The sequence below is a fragment of the Carettochelys insculpta genome, chromosome 6 (assembly GCF_033958435.1).
Source record: "Carettochelys insculpta isolate YL-2023 chromosome 6, ASM3395843v1, whole genome shotgun sequence".
Taxonomy (NCBI): Eukaryota; Metazoa; Chordata; order Testudines; family Carettochelyidae; genus Carettochelys; species Carettochelys insculpta.
This window is the reverse complement of record NC_134142.1, coordinates 125098004-125119049: the sequence shown is the minus strand read 5'-3', so window position 1 is coordinate 125119049 and position 21046 is coordinate 125098004. Positions and strand designations below refer to the sequence as shown.

General features: G+C 57.8%; 2 protein-coding genes across 2 annotated transcripts; both read left to right on the top strand.

Annotated features, from left to right (window-relative positions):
- The first annotated feature begins 134 nt into the window (after nt 1–134).
- On the top strand, nt 135–7266 carry LOC142015207 (E3 ubiquitin-protein ligase TRIM69-like). Its single transcript, XM_074998624.1, has 7 exons — nt 135–239; nt 2118–2330; nt 2692–2790; nt 3296–3529; nt 3721–3743; nt 3840–3964; nt 6725–7266. Exons 1-7 carry the CDS (start codon nt 135–137, stop codon nt 7264–7266), a joined length of 1341 nt encoding a protein of 446 aa, XP_074854725.1.
- Nucleotides 7267–11966: 4700 nt separating this feature from the next.
- On the top strand, nt 11967–16608 carry LOC142014980 (uncharacterized). The gene is made up of 2 exons (XM_074998315.1): nt 11967–12143; nt 12912–16608. Exon 2 carries the CDS (start codon nt 12920–12922, stop codon nt 15410–15412), a length of 2493 nt encoding a protein of 830 aa, XP_074854416.1. The 5' UTR covers nt 11967–12143; nt 12912–12919; the 3' UTR covers nt 15413–16608.
- The last annotated feature ends 4438 nt before the right edge of the window (nt 16609–21046 follow it).

Sequence of the window (21046 nt, the reverse complement as noted above, 5' to 3'; positions counted from 1 at the left end):
TTCCCCGAATGCCCGGACGTCGTTGTCCCGTCCCAGCCAATCAGAGTGGAGGAAGGGGCGGGGTTCGCAAAAGCGCGCAGGAAAGTGGCGGGATCAAATCCCGCCCCTCTCTGGCGTACGAGCCACTCGGAGGTATGTTGGCCGAGCTGTCAGCCAATCAGATTGGGGGCGGGGCCTTCCGCGATGGTGGATTTTTCTGCACGCAATTCCCACCCCTACAAATGTTTCGCCAATCACAGGTTAGCTGAGAGATAAATTAGCCAATCAGAGAAAGAGGGTGTGACACCCACGCGGCCCACTCCTTGCGCATGGCAACGGAGTTATTTCCTAAATCCCGTCTTCATTCATAGATTGACCAATCCTAGAGAGGCTGCCCGTGGCATGCAGCCAATCAGAAAAGGGAAGTCTGAGTCTGTTTCATTCCCTAAATTACTCCAGCTCTCACAGTGATTGGCCGACAAAGGACGGACAGACGGACAGATCAGCCAGTCATAAAGAGAAAATCGAGCCTTTGTCCAGCCCATCTGTTACCTTACTCTAACCAATCAGCGATTACTTCCTTATTAAAGCTGTCCAATAGAAGAGCAGCAATGGCCAAGGCGGGTGGGGGGATTTAAAGGGACATGAAACCTTTTGTAGAGGAAAAATTTAAAGAGACAGAGACCATTAGAACAGATATGGCAGGGGAGTGGGACCTAGTGGGTAGAGCGGTGGGGGGGGGGGGTTGAGATCCCGGACTCCTGGGTTCTATCCATGACCCTGGCAGGGGAGTGGGACCTAGTGTTTAGAGCTGGGGGGGCGGGAGATTGGGAGCCTGGACTCCTGGGTTCTATCCAGGACTCTGGCGGGGAGTAGGACCTAGTGGTTAGAGAGGGGAGGGGGGTTGGGATCCCGGACTCCTGAGTTCTATCCATGACCCTGGCAGGGGAGTGGAACCTAGTAGTTAGAGCGGGGGTGAGGTCTGGGCTGCGGGGTGTGTCTGGCTCCAGCGCGCTGCCTGACTCTGAGCATGTGTGCACATGTTGGAGTGTGAGCGCGAGTGTGAGAGAAGACAGACTCTAGCTGTCCATCAAAACAGCCGTGCAGTAGCACTTTAGGGACTAACAAAATAATTTATTCGGTGATGAGCTTTCGTGGGACAGACCCACTTCTCCAGCCCAGAGCCAGACGAGAACAGCCTCAGTATTTAAGGCACAGAGAACCAAACATAGTAATCAAGGTTGACAAATCAGAAAAATATTACCAAGGTGAACAAATCAGAGACCAGAGGGGCAGAAGGAGGAGGGAGTCAAGAATTAGATAAAACCAAGTCATTTCTTTTCTGATAATATTGTTCTGATTTGTCAACCTTGATTACTATTTATGGTTCTCTGTGCCTTAAATACTGAGTCTGTTCTGGTCTGGCTCTGGGCTGAAGAAGTGGGTCTGTCCCACAAACGCTCATCACCTAATAAATTATTTTGTTAGTCTTTAAAGTGCTACTTGACTGCTTTTTTGTTTGATTGTCTAGAGACTAGCAGGGCTCCCTCTCTGTTACTATTCTAGCTGTCCACGTATGTCTGGGGGGGGCTGTAATTCTGGCTGTGTGTGTGTGTGTGTGTATGTGTGATTCTGGCTGTTTTTGTGGGTGGGTAGGTGGGTGGGTGCGTAATTCTGGCTGTTCGTGTGTGTGCAAACACATGTGTGTGTAATTCTGGCTGTTTGCATGTGTGTGTGCCTCTGTGTGTGTAATTCTGGCAGTTTGTGTGAGGTGTGTGTGTAATTCTGGCTGTTAAGAGGTGTGTGTGCACACGTGTGTGCAATTCTGGCTGTTGGGGGGATCTCTGTGTGTGTGTGTGTGTGTGCACGCGCGCACTCTTAGCTAGGACCCTGTCTCTGAGCACTCGCTCCAGCTGGGTGTGTTCGCGGCTGATCCCAGCACACGCCCTGGGAGTGACAAACTCAACATGGGCAGAGCAAACCTAACCTGTAACCCAGCGGCCCCACCTGTTCCAGGGCCGCCCTGCTGGGTGCAACACACAGCAGCTCCTGGGCTCAGGGAGGGCAGTGGGGTCTGGTGGTTAGAGCAGGGGCCTGGGAGCCAGGATCAGTCTGTCATGGCCTCTTGTGCCCCCCAGCTGGGGTCTCTCTCAGAGGAACTCTCCTGCCCCGTGTGCCTGGACTGGCTGCGGGCTCCTGTCACCCTCCCCTGCGGTCATGTCTACTGCCAGGGCTGCATCGAGACCGCATGGGGCTCCATGGATGTCCCCCCTGCCTGCCCCGAATGCCGGGAGCCCTGCCCCGAGAGGAGATACGCACCCTGCAGGCTGCTGGGCAAGCTGATCGACCAGGCCAGGGGGCTGAGCCCCAGTGGGGCTGGGGGGATGTGCCCAGGGGGCAGGGGCCAGGCACACCGCGACCCTTGGAGGGTGGAAGGTAGCAAATCCACCAGTGCGCACTGCAGGGGACCAGCCACGCACGAAAGCCCCCAGTTCCTCCCCACCCACCAGACCACCACACAACAGCAGGTGAGGCTGGGAGCCTGGACTCCTGGGTTCTCTCTCTGGCTCTGGGAGAAGAGGGGGGTTAGCAGGAGGGGGCTGGGAGCCCAGACTCCTGGGTTCTCTGCCTGGCTCTGGGAGAAGGGGGGTAGTGGGAGTGGCTGGCCTGTGAAGCCCTGCCCGCACCTCCAGCCTGTTTGCTGCCCCGTAGGAAGACCTGACCTCAGGGGCTGTAGCCCAGCTGGAGACCAGCCTAGCCCAGCTCCTGCAGCTGAAGAGAGAGGACGAGGAGAGGGTCTGGAACCACCAGGTAGCTGGGGCGGCGGAGGGGCTGTGGGGCACAGGCCGTGTTGGGGCCAGCAAGGCTGAGTCAGCTGTGCAGGGGGGCTGGGCCCAGGGAGGATGCGAGGGACCTTCAGTCTGACTGGAGCTGGGCTCTCTGGGGGGAACCAGATGCACAGAGCAGCTATTCCCGGATTGCCTAGAAGGATTGCTGTAAGGAGATGCTAGTGCCTGAGTCCCTGGGCACTGGGAGGTCCCTGCAGTGCAGCCCCTGGAATATAGGTGGGTACTGGGGGTAACACCCGCTGGGCACTGGGAAGTCCCTGCAGTGCAGCCCCTGGAATACAGGTGGGTACTGGGGGTTACACCCACTGGGCACTGGGAGGTCCCTGCAGTGCAGCCCCTGGAATACAGGTGGGTACTGGGGGTTACACCCACTGGGCACTGGGAGGTCCCTGCAGTACAGCCCAGGGAATACAGGTGGGTACCCGGGGGTAACAGCCGCTCTGCACTGGGAGGTCCCTGTTTTCCAGGCCATGGTGCTCAGCCTGGGGGAGCACATTGCCACAGAGTTCAGGAAGCTGCAGGACTGGCTGGCGGCTCGGGAGGAGGAGTGGCAGGCGAGGCTGCGGCAGGTGGGCACTGGCCAGCTGCAGGCGCTGGAGAGGAACCTGCAGGAGTTGGAGGGGAAGTGCCAGGCTGCCCAGGGGATGCTGGCCGAGAGCCAGGCCCACCTGCCCCAGAGGGAGCCTGCAGAGTTCCTGACGGTGAGTCCAGTGCAACCCTAGTGGGGAAAGGCCCCGTGTCCCATTCCTCACCCCCCAGAGCCGGACCCCCACCATGGGGCTGGAGTGCAGCCAGCGCCGCCAGTGGGGAAAGGCCCTGCCCGTGTCTCTTCCCCACCCGCACCCCATGCCCCACATGAGGTATAATCATCTCTCTGTCTGTCTCCTCACAGGACATAAACTCCTTCCTGGCCTGGTAAGTCTGCCTTCCCACCACTGCACCCCACACGTCCCTCTCTGCTCTGCACTAACACCACAGCCGGGCTCAGGGCGGTTCTCCCCTCTGATGCAGGGCAAAGAAGCACCTGGCTACCTCTCGTAGGCCGAATACAGGGTCCATGGCACAGACCCTGGGCCAATTTAAAGGGCTGGTGCAGTATACTGCCTGGAAGGACATGAAATCCATCCTCAGCGTGGGTAAGAGAATGGGCCAGCAGGGGGCGCTGTGCTGAAGGGGGCGGGGGCCAGCAGGGGGCGCTGTGCTGCGGGGAGGGGAGAGCGGGAGACCAGCAGAGGGTGCTGTGCTGCAGGGGGTGGGGGGCCAGCAGGGGGCACTGTGCTGCAGGGGGCAGGGGGATGGGGGACTTTAACTATCCAGATATATGCCGGGACACTAATACAGCGGGGCACAGGCTATCCAATAAGTTCTTAGCCTGCATTGGAGACAATTTTTTATTCCAAAAGGTTGAAAAAGCCACCAGGGGAGAAACTGGTCTGGATTTGATTTTAACAAATAAGGAGGACTTGGTCGAGAATTTGAAAGTGGGAGGCTGCTTGGGTGAAAGTGATCATGAAATCATAGAGTTCACAATCCTAAGGACTGGTAGGAGGGAAAACAGCAAAATAGAGATGATGGATTTCAGGAAGGCAGATTTTGGGAAACTCAGAGAGCTGGTAGGTAAGATCCCATGGGAGGAAAGACTGAGGGGAAAAACAACTGAGGAGAGTTGGCAGTTTTTCAAAGAGACATTATTAAGGGCCCAAAAACAAGCTATTCCCCTATGTAGGAAAGAGAGTAAATATGGGCAAAGACCGCCTTGGCTTAACAAGGAGATCCTGCATGATCACAAACTAAAAAAGGAATCCTATAAAAAATGGAAACTAGGACAAATTACAAAGGATGAATATAGGCAAATAACACAAGAATGCAGGAGTAAAATTAGAAAGGCTAACGCACAAAATGAGCTCCAACTAGCTACAGGCATAGAGGGTAACAAGAAGGCCTTTTACAAATATATTAGAAACAAGAGGAAGACCAGGGACAGGGTAGGGCCATTGCTCAGTGAGGAGGGAGAAACAGTAATGGGGAACTTGGAAATGGCAGAGATGCTTAATGACTTCTTTGTTTTGGTCTTCACAGAGAAGTCTGAGGGAATGCCTGACATAGTGAATGCTGGTGGAAAAGGGGTAGAGTTAGTTTTTGAAATAAAAAAAGAACAAGTTAAAAACCATTTGGAAAAATTAGATGTCTGCAAGTCACCAGGGCCTGATGAAATGCATCCTAGAATCCTCAAGGAGCTGATAGAAGAGGTAGCTGAGCCGTTAGCTCTCATTTTTGGAAAGTCATGGGAGACAGGAGAGATTCCAGAAGACTGGAAGAAGGCAAATATAGTGCCCATCTACAAAAAGGGGAAAAAGAACAACCCAGGAAATTACAGGCCAGTCAGCTTAACTTCTGTGCCAGGAAAGGTAATGGAGCAGGTAGTTAAGGAAGTCATCTGCAAGCACTTGGAAGGTAGTAAAGTGATAGGGAACAGCCAGCATGGTTTTGTAAAAAACAAATCATGTCAAACCAACCTGATAGCTTTTATTGACACGATAACGAGACTCGTAGATAAGGGAGAAGCAGTGGATGTGGTATACCTAGACTTTAGCAAAGCATTTGATACGGTCTCGCATAATATTCTTATCGACAAACTAGGCAAGTCCAACTTAAATGGGGCTGCAATAAGGTGGGTGCATAACTGGCTGGCTAATCGCACCCAGAGAGTAGTTGTTAATGGTGCTCAATCCTGCTGGAAAAGCATAACAAGTGGGGTTCCACAGGGGTCTGTTTTTGGGACCAGTTCTGTTCAATATCTTCATTAATGATTTGGATATTGGCATAGAAAGTACGCTTACTAAGTTCCCAGATGATACCAAGCTGGGAGGGGTTGCAACTACTTTGGAGGAGAGGGTCATAATTCAGAATGATCTAGATAAATTGGAGAAATGGTCTGAAGTAAACAGGATGAAGTTTAATAAAGATAAATGTAAGGTGCTGCACTTAGGAAGGAATAATCTGTTTCACACATACAAAATGGGAAAAGACTGTCTAGGAAGGAGTACAGCAGAAAGGGATCTAGGGGTTCTAGTAGATCACAAGTTAAATATGAGTCAACAGTGTGATGCTGTTGCAAAAAAAGCAAACATGATTCTGGGATGCATTAGCAAGTGTGTTGTGAACAAGACACGAGAAATCATTCTACTGCTCTACTCTGCACTGGTTAGGCCTCAGCTGGAATATTGTGTCCAGTTCTGGGCACCCCAATTCAAGAAGGATGTAGAGAAATTAGAGAAGGTCCAGAGAAGAGCAACTAGAATGATAAACGGTCTGGAGAACATGACTTATGAAGAAAGGCTGAAAGAATCGGGCTTGTTTAGCTTGGAAAAAAGAAGATTGAAGGGGGACATGATAGCGGTTTTCAGATATCTTAAAGGGTGTCATAAGGAGGAGGGAGAAAACTTGTTCTTCTTGGCCTCTGAGGAGAGAACAAGAGGCAATGGGCTTAAGCTGCAGCAAGGGAAGTTTAGGTTGGACATTAGGAAGAAGTTGCTAACTGTCAGGGTGGTCAAGTACTGGAATAAGTTGCCAAGGGAGGTTGTGGAATCTCCCTCGCTGGAGATATTTAAGAACAGATTAGATAGATGTCTATCAGGGATGGTGTAGATAGTGGTCGGTGCTGCCGTCGGGGCAGGGGACTGGACTCGATGGGCTCTCGAGGCCCTTTCCGGTCCTAGTGTTCTATGATTCTATGATTCTATGACCCAGCAGGGGGCACTGTGCTGTGGGGGGCGGGGGCAGGGGCCCAGCAGGGGGCGCTCTTCCCTGGCAATCAGGGCTGGCCCTTGGAAGCTCTGTGCCATGGGGAGGCTCAATAAACCCCCCACCCGGACCCTCTTTATGTCCCTCTCCAGATCTGCCCCGGGTGACGCTGGACGCCGCCACGGCCCACCCCTGCCTGGTGCTCTCTGAGGATGGCACCCGGGTGCGGGACAGCCACCTGCGCCGGCCCCTCCCCGACACCCCCGCCCGCTTCGACTTCTGCGTGGCTGTGCTGGGGGCGAGGGCCTTCGCCTCCGGGCAGCACTACTGGGAGGTGGAGGTGGGGGAGAAGCCGGCGTGGACGCTGGGCGTGGTCCATGCCTCCATCAGCCGCAAAGGGAAGATCCATGCCTCCCCCAGCAAGGGCTTCTGGGTCATTCGGCTCCGCGGCGGGGCGGAGCTCATGGCCAAGGACACGCCCCCAGTGGTGCTCCACCCCCAGACCCTGCCCCACAGGATAGGGGTGTACCTGGACTATGAAGGGGGCCAGGTTTCCTTCTACAACGCTCGGGGCATGGCCCATCTCTACAGCTTCACTGCCCGGTTTGCAGAGAGAGTGTATCCCTATTTCTGCCCTGGGTTGTACGATTCAGGGGGGAATGCTACCCCCCTGAAAATCTGCCCCCTGCCCTGAGCCAGCCAGGCCCTCTCCTGGGGCTGGAGGGGAGCTGGCACACCCAAGAGGAGAGAGGCCCCATTCTCCACCCCCTAAGCCAGCCAGGCCCTGCCCCAGGGCATGATGGGAGCTTGTGCCCCCTAATGGGGACAGGCCCCTGCCCCATTCCCACCCCGAGCCAGCCAGTAGATCATTGATTGATGGACCCACCCTCGGTGACAAAGGAGGCTGCCAGCCATTTGGTTCCCCAAAGCAGGACAGAACCAGGTACCAGGACCGACTCCACCTGCCAGGCAGGGCCTCGGAAAAGGCTCTTCAGACCCTGGTGCACAAGCAACCCAGCCCGGTTTCCAGCATGCCACCGGGGCCGGAAAGCTCGTGTGATGCTGGGGGGCATAAACCAGGCAATGGCGAGTGGTAGCACAGAAGTAATTCCTCCCCCATTGTTGGCCCTGCTGCGTTCGTTGCTGGGGTCCTGTGTCCCGTCCAGTGGCCCCCACTCAGGGACGTGACTCAGTCGGCGAGGGGCAGAGCCGAGCCGGGAGAACGATGAATGGATTGGCCGGCCGGCCTGAGAGAGAGGGGAGCTCACGCCAGCAAGAGGAACATGGACGGTTCTAGGGTGACTTGAGCGTGGTCTGTAAGTAGGCATCCTTCAGTCTACGTAGACTATGGATCGTGCCCTTCGTAACTCCGTTTAAGATCATCATTTGCAGCCTTGACTGTGACTGTGGAGGCCCACACGAGAGTGACAGTCCTTGCTACATCTGCTGCATATGTAGTGGGTGTCTGGCAGCTCCTTGCTGTCCTTTCTACGGGCTCGCTTCTCCTCTGCCAGCTGTCTGATCTTCATCTCGCCCTTCTGAAGGCCCTTGGGTAGTTCCTGCTTCCAGCTGCTTCCAGTCTGCTAGCTCTTCCCAACTATCTGGGTCGATGTCTACCTCCTTGAGGTCCCTCTTACAGACATCTTCGTAGCGCAACTGGGGGCGTCCAGGAGGTCTTTTGCCAGAGGCTAGCTCGCCGTACAGGATGTCTTTTAGGATCCTTCCAAAAGAACCACCCTGTGAAAAGAACAGTGATCCCCCGGCCCAGCAGTTGGCCAACAAAGCTCTAACAGGGCCCAAGGCCTGAAGGCCAAAACTACACAAATTCTGCTGTCCTGGGTGCCAGACCTGTCCCATGTGAAAGCACAATGCAACAGACACATGCTTGGTCCCCTCAGGATACAGGGAACTGGTGGGCAGGTATTAACCGGTAGAGGCACCCTTGTGTTTAAGGTACCCATGTGGGAGCCAGGACACCTGGGTTCCAGCTAGACCTCGTGAGAACTTTTCCAAAAATGGAACAGGTTTGTGTAGCGGAAGAAAAATGCCGTGGAAGAGCGATGACATTTCAGGGAGAGGGATACAGGCAGCGAAAATCAGGTCAGGGCATTTCGATTTTTTTTTTGCTTGCTTGTTTCATTATGAATTTTTTTAATTTTATGTTTGTCCTAATTCTCAACATGACCCTAGTTAGACTTTGATTTGTATCTGCTAAGGCCCGTAAACATGGGTTTTGCCATCCAGACCCCCAAACTAATGAAAAAAATGTTATCACCTAAATGGATAGAGAACCAAAAAAAATGTGGCATGAGAACATTGATTTTTATCATTAAATAGCTGTCTGGCTCGCCCAGGATTCCCTGCAGCTGTGATAGTTGAAATTCATCAAAATTTAACAGGCTTGAAACACCCACATCAGTCCAAATTAGAAAACGTGACTCTAGTTCTCCCAACTTGAAAAATCATAGAATACAAATGTAAGCCAAAATTAAACAAACTACTATGTGCTGTATTGAATATTTCAGTGACACATGGGTACATATACAAATTGTATTTCCTATATAATATTTTATAGGTTGACTTTTTAAAATGGATTGAAACAATTGTACAGTTGATATAACTGTCTACTGTTCTTAGAACATCACTTTTTAAGAGGTTGAACTCAGAACATAACATGTCAATTGCTGCACAGTGATTTTCCCCCAAATGTTATTTTGCAGGATTTTTTAAATTGTTTAAGAACAAAAATGTTAAATCTTTATCAAAACAAAGAAATTGAAATCCCAAATCAGAGCCATACTTTGTGTTGATGGAGTCCTAATGAAAATGAGTTTGAATTGGAAAAAATCCAGCAATTTCAGTTAGTACAAAAGATTATTTATGTCTGTTTTGATTAGAAAGTAAAAATGTGTCCGTTGTTTGTAAAAAATACAATCATTAAAATTTTCACTTCATTATTATGAGGATTTGTAAAAGTCAAATATTTTGTTTGGTGTAAACAGAGGAGGGAGGATGGGAGAACGAGTTGATTTAATTTAAACAGATCATTAAATATCTCACTTTATCTGGTGGGGACCGAATTCACTCAGACACACAATCTCAGCCCTGACCCAGACTATTCTATTTGCTTCCTAAAGTCCACAAACCTGGAAATCCTGGATGCCCTATCATTTCGGGTATTTGCACCCTTACCACCGGACTATCCAGTTATGTAGACACCGTCCTCAAACCCTGTGCCACCAGCACTCCCAGCTGTCTCTGAGATACCACTGACTTCCTGAGGAAATTAAAAACATCAGAAACCTCCCTGAGAACACCATCCTTGCCACCATGGACGTCTCTATACCAATATTCCACACGAAGATGGACTGCCCTCAATCAGGAATATCACCCCTAATGCCACCACAGCCAGTCCGGTGTCTGACCTCCGTAACTTTGCTCTCACCCACAATTATTTCCAATTTGGGGACAACTTATACCTCCAGATTATTGGCACTTCTATGGACACCTGCATGGCCCCACAGTACGCTAACATTTTTATGGCCAACTTAGAACAACAGTTCCTCAGCTTTCATCCCATGTGCAGCGGCAGTCAGTAAAGCAAACAGGATGTTAGGAATAATTAAAAAAGGGATAGAAAATAAGACGAAGAATATCTTACTTCCCCTATATAAAACTATGGTACACCCACATCTTGAGTACTGCATGTGGATGTGGTCTCCTCACCTCAAAAGAGAGATATTGGTGTTAGAAAAGGTTCAGAAAAGGGCAACTAAAATGATGAAGGGTTTGGAAGGGGTCCCATATGAGGAGAGGCTAGAGAGACTGGGACTTTTCAGTCTAGAAAAGAGCAGACTGAGGGGCGATATGGTAGAGGTATATAAAATCATGAAGGGTGTGGAGAAAGTGAATACAGAAAAGTTATTTACTTGTTCCCAAAACATAAGAACTAGAGGACACCTATTGAGATTAATGTGTAGTAGGTTCAAAACTAATAAAAGAAAATTTTTCTTCACACAGCGCACGGTCAATCTGTGGAACTCCTGACCAGAGGATGCTGTGAAGGCCAGGACTCTAACAGAGTTTTAAAAAGAGCTCGATAGATGTTTGGAGGTTAGGTCCCTAGATGGCTATTAGCAAGGGGTAAGGTACGGTGCCGAGCCTTTTGTGGAAGGCGGGAGATGGATGGCAGGAGACAAATCGCTTGATCGTTGTCTTCAGTTCACCTCCTCTGGGGCACCAGGCATTGGCCACTGTCGGCAGACAGGATACTGGGCTAGATGGACCTTCGGGCTGACCCAGTATGGCCGTTCTTATGTTCTTACCCCTCCTTTACTTATGCTACATCGATGACAGCTTTATCATTCAGACCCACGGTATAAAGAGACTCTGGAAGAATTCCACAGAGATTTTAACAACCTGCACCCCACCATCAGTCTCAGCCTTGGCTATTGCACACGAGAGATCCTTCTCCTGGACACCACAGTACAAATCACTGATGGCCACGTCGACACCACCCTCTACTGGAAACCGACTGACTGCTACACTTACCTACACGCCTCCAGCTTCCACCCAGCACACACCTCACGATCCATCGTTTATCGTCAAACCCTTAGGTACAATCGCGTCTGCTCCGACCCTACTGAGACCGAAAACAACAAGATCTCCACCAAACATTCACTAACCTGAATTACCCACCTGGAGAAGTAAAAACAGATCGACAGGGCCAGACGAACACCCAGAGACCCGCTACTTCAAAATAGGCCCAAAAGAGCCAATAACAGGACACCGCTGATCATCACCTCCAGCCCCCAACTCAAACCACTGCAAGGCATTATTAAAGACCTACAACTTATTCCACTGTGTGGGCAGGGGGCACACAGGGGGTGCAGAGGGTGCTGTGCAGATGGGGGGCACATAGGGAGGTCTGGGGGTGCAGTGCTGGTGGGGCACACAGGCGGCCCAGGGGTGCTGTACAGGCAGGGGTGCATGGGGGGTCTGGGGGCACAGTGCCGGTGGGAGGCCACGGGGGGGTGCACAGGGGGCGCTGTGCGAGCGGGGGGTGCACAGAGGGGACGCGGGGGGGGAGGCGCTGTACAGGCGGGGACGCACGGAGGGGGTCCGGGTGCGCTGTGCAGGCGGGAGGCACGGGGGGGGGCCTGGGGGCGCAGTGCCGGTGGGAGGCCACTGGGGGCGCTGTGCGGGCAGGGGGCGCACAGAGGGAGTGCGGGGGGCGCGGGCACAGAGGGGCGGGGGGCGCACGGGGGGTCGGGGGCGCTGTGCGGGAAAGGGGCGCACAGAGGAGGTGCGGGGGGCACAGAGGGGGCTGGGGGGCGCAGTGGGCGGGGGCACAGAGGGGTGCGGGGGGGCAGCCCCCCGCTGAGGACCCCCCTCCCCGCCCCCCGGCTGCAGCCCGCGGCCGCTCGTTCAAACCCCCGCCTAGGAAGTGCGTAACCGGGCGCCGCTGCCGCGCCGGGACCTTCCTGTTCCCGCACCGCCCACCCCGGCGCTGCGCTCGGCGCCCCTGGGCCCCAGCGGCCGGATCGGGGCCCCCGCGGGGCTGCGCCGCCGGTGAGTCGCTGCCGCCAGGGAGGGAGCCGGGCGCGGGGCGCTGCGGGGCCTGAGCCGGTCCCGGGATCCCAGCCGGGCAGTGCCCTGAGCCCCGGGGCTGCGGGCCTGGCTCGCTCCCCCTCCCCGCCAGGGGTTCAGCCCCCCCGCAAGGGTCCCCTCCCAGCGCCCTGCCCGGCGGGAGAGCGGCAGTGACCCCCCAGCAGAGAATCGGGCCCCGCCTGCATATTCACCCCCCCCCCGTGTAACCCTCCCTCCCTTGGCACCCCCAACTTTTCCCACCCTGGGGTCCCCACCCCTCTCTCGGAGCCGGGGAGGGAACCCAGGAGTTCGGGCTCCCAGCTCCCCCCCCCCGCCCCACTGCTCTGATCCTCCAGCCCCACCCCCTCCCAGAGCCGGGGAGAGAACCCAGGAGTCCGGGCTCCCAGCCCCGCCCCCACTGCTCTGACCCTCCAGCCCCATCCCCTCACAGAGCCGGGGAGGGAACCCAGGAGTCCGAGCTCCCAGCCCCGCCCCCCCACTGCTCTGACCCTCCAGCCCCACCCCCTCCCAGAGCTGGAGAGGGAACCCAGGAGTTCGGGCTCCCCGCCCCGCCCCCCACCCCCTCCCAGAGCCAGGGAAGGAACCCCGGAGTCTGGGCTCCCAGCCCCACCCACTGCTCTGACCCTCCAGCCCCACCCCCTCTCCCAGAGCCAGGGAGAGAACCCAGGAGTCCGGGCTCCCAGTCCTTTGGGTCAGGTCCCTGCATGAATTTCTCTCCTCTCCTGGCAGTCCCAGCCATGAGCGAGGCGGAAGAGCCTAGCCCCTCTTCATGGGCGGAGGCAGAGGTGCAGAGCCCAGCCAGCTCAGGGCGAGAGATCTCGTGTGACATCCAGTGCTGGTCGGATAACGAGGAGTGGGGACCAGACAGCCCAGTCGAGGTCGGAGCAGTGGGAGATAGCCTCTCCCAGCCGGACAGCAGCCCCGCAGCCTTCGGGAGGAGCTACCTGCGTGGCTCACACAGTGATGGTGAACTCGGGCTGCGCACCACCTCGCATGAGGACAGTGAGCTTGGGGTGCATGTTGGCTCAGACGAAGACAGGGAGCTTGAGCTTCATGCCACGTTGCACGAGGACAGTGAGCTTGGGTTGCACGCTGGCTCAGACGAAGACAGCGAGCTCGAGCTGCATGCCACGTTGCACGGGGACAGTGAGCTTGGGTTGCACGCTGGCTCAGACGAAGACGGCGAGCTCGAGCTGCATGCCACGTTGCACGAGGACAGTGAGCTTGCGTTGCACGCTGCCTCAGATGATGATGGTGAGATGAACTTCCATCATGGTTCACATGAGGATGGTGAGCTCAGGCTGCACGGCAGTTCGCACGAGGATGGTGAAGTCGGGCTACATGCCGGCTCTGATGAAGATGGTGAGTTTGGGCTGCACGCTGGCTCAGATGAAGATGGCGAGCTAAACTTCCATCGTGACTCAGACGAAGAGAACGAGCTCAAGTTGCACGCTGACTTGTACAAGGATGACGAGCTAAGCTTCCACCGTGGCTTGCACAAGGATGGCAAGCTCGGGTTGCACGCCAGCTCTCACCAGGACAGTGAGCTCACCTTCCGTCATGGTTCGCATGAGGACAGGAAGCTCGGGTTGCACCCCAGCTCGCACGAGGATGTCGAGCTCAGCTTCCAACGCGGCTCGCATGAGGGCAGAGAACTTGGGTTGCACGCTGGCTTGGAGCAGCCCCCCAACTTCAACCCGGCGGGCAAGCCGGGCCCAGCCTCTGCGGCCTGGCCTCCTCCAGGCCCCACCCCCTTCCACCCCGCCCCGCCCGCGCGGCCGTTCCAGTGCCCCGACTGCAACAAATGCTTTGGCTCCAACTCCACCCTGGCGCAGCACCGGCGCATCCACACGGGCGAGCGGCCCTACAAGTGCGGGGAGTGTGGGCGGGCCTTCAGCCGGGGCTCCACCTTCCTGCAGCACCAGCGCACCCACACGGGCGAGCGGCCCTACAAGTGCCCCGACTGCGGCAAGGCCTTCAGCCGCAGCTCCAACCTGCTGCAGCACCGGCGGGTGCACACGGGCGAGCGCCCCTACCGGTGCCCCGACTGCGGCAAGGCCTTCAGCCTCAGCTCCACGCTGCTGCAGCACCAGATCATCCACACGGGCGAGCGGCCCTACAAGTGCCCCGACTGTGGCAAGAGCTTCAACCGCAACTCCAACCTGCTCAACCACCGGCGCACCCACACCGGCGAGAAGCCCTTCCCCTGCGGCCTGTGCGGCAAGCGCTTCTCGGAGAGCTCCACCCGCACCCAGCACCAGCGCACCCACACCGGCGAGCGCCCCTTCCGCTGCACCCAGTGTGGCAAGGCCTTCGGCCTCAGCTCCACCCTCATCCAGCACCAGGCCACGCACTCCGGCGAGCGGCCCTACCAGTGCCCCGACTGCGGCAAGCGCTTCGGCCTCAGCTCCACGCTGCTGCGGCACCGGCGGGCCCATGCCGGCGAGCGGCCCTTCCGCTGCCCGGACTGCGGCCAGAGCTTCAGCCTCCGCGCCCAGCTGGCGCAGCACCGGCAGGCGCACGCGGGCGAGCGGCCCTACCGGTGCCCCGACTGCGGGCGCGGCTTTGGGCAGAGCGCCCACCTGGCCCAGCACCGCAAGGTGCACCGGGGGGCCGGGGACGCTGCCCGCCCACCTGGCCCCCTCTACATCTGCGGCGAGTGCGGCAAGAGCTTCCGGCAGAGCTCCCACCTGGCCCAGCACCGGCGCACCCACACTGGGGAGCGCCCCTTCCGCTGTGGGGACTGTGGACGCGGCTTCTCCCAGAGCTCCAAGCTGCTGGAGCACCGGCGCACCCACACCGGCGAGCGGCCCTACGCCTGCCCCGACTGCGGCCGGGCCTTTGGCCACAGCTCGGCGCTGGCCCAGCACCGCCGCACTCACACGGGCGAGCGGCCCTATGCCTGTGGGGCCTGCGGCAAGCGCTTCAGCCAGAGCTCGGCACTCGTGCAGCACCAGCGCATCCACACCGGCGAAAAGCCCTACCGCTGTGCCCGCTGCGGCCTCTGCTTCCGCTACCTGCTGCAGTCCACCCGCCACCAGAAGGTGCATGCCCAGGAGGAGGCCAGGGCAGTGCCGGGGCTCTCCTCAGCGCCCCAGTCCCCGGCGCTAGAGATGGTGCCGGGGCTCTCCACAACACTCCAGTCCCCGGCAGTAGAGACAGTGCCGGGGCTCTCCGCAGCTCTCGGGGTGGCAGCCGAGGAGGGGGCCTCGGTGGCGCTGGGGCTATGAGCTTGCTCCCTCCCTCCGCGGAGGTTGTGTGGGACACGGCAAGTTAGGGGGAAGCGGCGAGGGAAGGAAGAGGCGGCAGAGGGGCTGAGGGCAGGAGAGGGAAGTGGGGTGGAGGGGACACGGGGCAGGCGCTAAAAGGGCTATGCATTAGTATGGGCGGCTGAGTCTGTTAATGACATGGGGGCATCTGGGGAAGGGGAGAGCAGCAGGAGCCAGGACTCCTGGGCTGTGTCCCTGGATCTTGCTGGGGAGTGATGTCTAGTGGTTAGAGCCAGGGCAGGGCTGGGAGCCAGGACTCTTGCATTCCTTCCCTCAGCACTGGCAGGGGAGTGAGCACTAGTGGTTAGAGCGGGGTACTAGGAATTAGAACTCTGTGGTTTATCCAGAGCTCTGGGAGGGCAGTGGGGCCTGGTGGTTAGAACGGGGCGGGGCTGGGAGTCAGGACTAGGAACAAGCCCTAGTGGGCTGGAGCGGGTGTGCATGGGGCTGGTGGGGAGAACATTGCTGCCCTGGGGATTGTTAGTGTAGCAGAGGCTGCGCCGTAGGGAAGCCGGGGAGAGGTGCAGAGGGGGGACCTTCCCCCCCCGGGGGTGCCGGCCCCAGTCAGGTGAGCACACGGGGACTAGGTAGCAAGTGAGTCGAGAGTTTTGCACAACCTCAGCCCTCTCGCAGGCACGTGATAGACAGGGCTGCTGGCCCCTGGTCCCAGTCCAAAGCTCCAGCAACACTGGGCAGGTGACCACATCAGAGCGGAGATTAGCTACACCGCCGGTGGGGGGGAGAGTCCAGTGGTTAGAGCTGGGCTGGGCGCAGGGCTCCTGGGTTCTTCAGCAGCCCTCCCTCCCTCTTCACTGCCATCGTGTAACCACGAGGGCATGCCACACTGTGCCTCAGTTTCCCCACTTCAAAACTGGGGATCTGTAATACACGGGGGGCGGGGCTTCTCTAGTTCAGCCCCTGGCCGTCTATGCAGCCCTTGGGATATGCCATTAGTGAACCCGGCGGGGGTTGGGTAGTTATTTTCCACACACACACACACTGCTTTGTTGGGGGGGAGGCAGGCCGGTGTTTGTCACCCCGATTTGGAGGGGGGGCGGCAGAGCTGGCTGCTGGAGGCAGCTGGTGGTGACAGTGCCCTGCTCTCAGCCGCAGCCCTGTGTTCCTCACCCCTCTTCTTGTAATAAAGGCCTGTTGGTATAGCAGCTCTTCTCCTGTCAAACCCCTGGTGTGTGTGTCTCCTCCTCTAGCCTACTAGATCTGAACCCAGGAGTCCGGGCTCTCAGCCCCCCTCCTCTAACCCACCAGCACCCAATCCCCACCCAGAGCTGGGGAAAGAACCCAGGAGTTTGGGCTCTCAGCTCACCTCCTGTAATCCACCAGCGCCCAATCCCCACTCACAGCTGGGGAGAGAAACCAGGAGTCTGGGTTCCCAGCCCCCCTCCTCCAACCCAGCAGCACCCAATCCCCACCCAGACCTGGCAAGAGAACCCAGGCGTCCCAAGGCCCTGCCCTCTCTCCGGTAACCACTGGGCCATTCTTTACTGAATTGCACCATGTACAGTTTCCATCTCTGCTATCCCATGTGCTCGGACAGCAGGCGTGGCTTTTACCGGTTCCGGGGTGTCTCCATCAGCGGGGCCCATCCACTCGCCCTCCTCTGGCTGCCAGTTTCCTGGCACACCGTTTCTGTGCGCGGCAGGCAGGACCCTCTGTACTTATTGCTTCCTGTAGTAGCACCTCTCCCTCGGCTCCGTCCGACAGGGTTACCCCTGGGCAGGCCCGTGAAGGGGACAGAGACGCCTGCTCCCATGTCTCACCTGGCCTGGGGGCTCATTGGGGGCTCACCCAGGAAACACAGAGCCCCACCAAAGCAGAAACCCCAACACGTCACTCTCTCATAAGCCCAACTGGACCGCTGGGATCCCCAGCACGACCAAAGCCAGGGCCCTAAAGCAGCTCCCCTAGAACTCCCCCACCCCCATCCTCCTTTAAAAATGACCAGTGGTAGAGCTGCCCCGCACAGCCCTTGGCCCACCCACGGCTGCATTTAGAGGTGGGCTCCATTTGTTCCTCTGAGGCTGTTTGTTCAAGCCCTCCTCAAAGGTCAGAGCTGGGCCCACCAAATTCGGGACACAGCGTCCCCTTCTCCTGGCGCACAGCCAGGTCAGGGCTGGGTTGCACCAGGACGCTGGGATGTGCCTGGAATGCGACTGTTTTCCATAACCCAGACCGGGAGGGAGGGTGAGAGCGGGGATGGTTATACTCACCCATGCCCACAGGGGGGCACTCAAGTGATCGGTCACTGACGAGAAGCACATCCTTGGCCTGCCTGGAGCCCACCTGCTGGCTCTGCCCTGGGAGAAACCAGGGGCCATCACACTGACGGCCCCCCACCACCACCACCACCCTGGACAGCAACCAGCAAGGGACATGGGCAGCACCCACACGCAATGCCAGGTAAGCCTACTAGTAATAATACACTAGGCAGCAGGTTTAGCCCCAACGACGGGATGTCTTTCTTTGCACAACGCAAAACCAATTGTGGGACTCCCGGCCAGAGGATGCTGTGCCAGCCGGGGCTGTAAGAGGGGCAGAGCTGGCAAAGGCTATTCCGGCAGGGTGGCCCATTATCAGTAATACACATCCAGAGAAAAACAAGTCAGATCAGGTGGGGGGGGGAAATATGGCCCATTGTCAGTCTAATGTGGAGGTGTGAACCCCCAGAGCAGAGAAGCTCCTTTTGCAAGGGGCCAGCCACTCCCAGCCTCTGGTTAATCCTTGGTGAACGGGGTCAAATTTGCAAATAAATTGCAGCTCAGCGATGTCTCCCCAGCTGACTTTTGAAGTTTCTTTGTTTCAGGACTGTCGCCCTTAAATCTGCCACTGAACGTCCAGGGAGATTGAAGTGCCCCCCGCCCCCCCCCAGGCTTCTGTACATTGACGTTCCTGCTGTCTATGGCCATTGATTAGCGACTGTCCAGTTTGGCCAGTGTAAATTGCAGTGGGGCGTTGCTGGCACACGGTGGCCTATGTTATATGAGTAGATGTGCAGGTAAAGGCGCCCCGATGGTGTGGTTGAATTAAGGCCTGTGATGCTCTCGCTTGTGTAGCTGTGAGCAGAGCTGGCAGCGGGGTTTGGTGCAGGGATTGCTTCCAGGCTGAGCAGTACTGTGCTGGGAGCTACAGGGCTCGGGAGGATTTAAGGGTGGGAGGCTGGCTCTGGGGCGGGGCCTCAGGAACCGGTTTATGAAGCTGCCTTTGCAAAGCACCATGGGTAACACGCTGCAGCAGGGCATTGTGGAACTTATAGTTCAGACAGGAGCCAACCCAACCTTCACAGCTCCACCTCACCCCTCCGGGATGGGGCGTTAACCCTGGAACCTAATGATGGAGTGAACCCACCAGGACCGTCGTTTATCCGTCACTGCCAAATCTCCAGCATGGGAGTGTGCCAGATGCAGTGGCAGGAGATGCACCCCGCTGTAGGGACGGCCTGGGAGCCAGGACTCCCGGGTCCCATCCCCCACCTGGAGATTACAACAGTCAATCCTATCACACCCCCACACTGCTTCCAACTCACACCACTGCTCCCAGCTGAGCTTAGAAGTCAGGAGTCCTGGCTCCCAGCACCCACCCCTGCCCCGGTCCTCCCAGTCCCCACTCTCCTTCCAGAGCTGGGCAGAGAACCCAGGAGTCCTGGTGCCAGCTGCCCCCCTCCCCCAAGGGGCTGCTGGGAGACGTGTGCTGGCAGGCCAGGTGTGGCGGGGCCATGCCTCACTCCTGTGCCCCCTGCGTCAATGCCATGCTGGGCTCCTGCCCCCCAAACGCTGTGGGGCTGAGGGTTGTCAGCCAGACTCACCAGCCCCGCTGCAAGGCCTGCCCATGCCCTTGGAGGCAATGACGGGCACCATGGGGCAGGGGACACAAAGGGGCATGAATGGGGGTCTCAGCGTGACCCAGAGCTGCATTCACCCACTTGCTTGCGTGGGACATGCCTGTACCCCAGTGCTGGGCTGGGGAGAGAGAGTATAGGGGGCACGGATGGACAGACAGATGGACGCAGGGACAGAGCCCCAGCCCGGGCACACGGGGCCATGCCCGTTTTGGGGTGCCAGCCCCCAGGGTCTCTGGGGGCTGCTGGAATTGGCTCCATTACCTGGAGGCCTCAGCAGTGGATGGGGGCAAGGTTGGGACACTGAGGGGCTCATCACACGTCACCCCACACCAGGCACCAACTCAGCTGCTGCCCGGCCTAGGAGGAACAGGGCCAGGGTGCTTGTCTGACACCCCCTGTGAGCCCCTCCCAGCCAGACCCTGCACCCCTCCCCCCCTCCTGCACCCCCTGCCCAGGCCCCTCCTGCACCCCAACCCCCACCCTGCTCCTGTCCCCCCAACCCCCACCCCATCCCTCCTCCCACCTGCCCCCCAATCCCTCGACCAGGCCCCTCCTTCCAGCCCCAACCCCTGCCCCACTCCCTCCTCCCTGCCCCAGGCTCAGCCCCGACCTCCACACCGAACCCCTCAGCCCACCCCCACGTCCCTACCCCAGCCTGCTGAAAGTGAGCACTGGGGGGAGCCAGGCAGGGGCACTGGGTTTGTGTAATTAGACAACGGAGGCCTGGCCGCCGCAGTAAGAACAATGAACGCTGATTTTGACAGCGAGGGTTCTAAATCCCCTGGGCTGGTCTCACCACATCACCTGGGCACTTCAGCGTTGGGCATGGGGTAAGGGTGCCCCTGGGGGTGCCTGGCCAGGGCCGAGCCCAAGTCTGGCCCGACTGTCTGTGACACAGAACTCTTCAAATGCCCATGCACCAGAGGGGCAGCGCCGACATCCCCGGGGCCATCCTGGCACATGCTGCATTTCCCAGCAGCATTTTATTCCAACAGCACCGAGACCGGGGCCCCGTCGTACAGCAGCTGGCCAGACCCCGGCCGACATGGGGGCCCCGTTGTACAGGCGCTGGCCAGACCCTGGCCAAGACCAGGGCCCCGGCAGGACGGGCGCTGCCTAAAGAGACGGCCATGCCCGCAGAGCCCACAGGTTACACAGACAGGACAGCAAATGTGAGACCAAGAAGTATTACATGGCAGGCCAAAGGCAGAGCCAGAGCTAGAACCCAGGCGCCCTCCCACTCCAGCCCTGGCCCATATTTCCAAGCAAGGCTCCTAGTTAAGGAGGAGCCGTGCACCACACACGCTGGAGTCTCTTGTTTGGAGTCATTAACTGACAAGCCGGCGTCTCGCTCTCGCTCGCCCACCAGATCCGGGCTGGAGGCAGGAACCACGGCGAGTCTCTGCTCGGAGGATCGCGCTGGTCCCTTCTGTCCTCGACTCGGCCGAGCTTCCGCCAGGGCCAGGCAGGGCTCCGACCGAACTGGCGGCCTATCCGGTCTGAACACCATCTTTGTCCCCCAGAGCTGTGGCCTGTCCCATCAGGGTCCCGTCTGGTGCCAAGAGCCGTGACCCCTCCACACCCAGGGTCCCTGAAGAGCCACAAGTCCCTCCAAGCAGTGGGCTGCCACGGGACCGGGAATGCATGCTGCCCAGCCCCAAGCACCGACTCTGCCCTCCCATTGGCTGGTTCCTGGCCAATGGGAGCAGGGAGGGGGCGGGGCCTACCAGCAAAAGCAG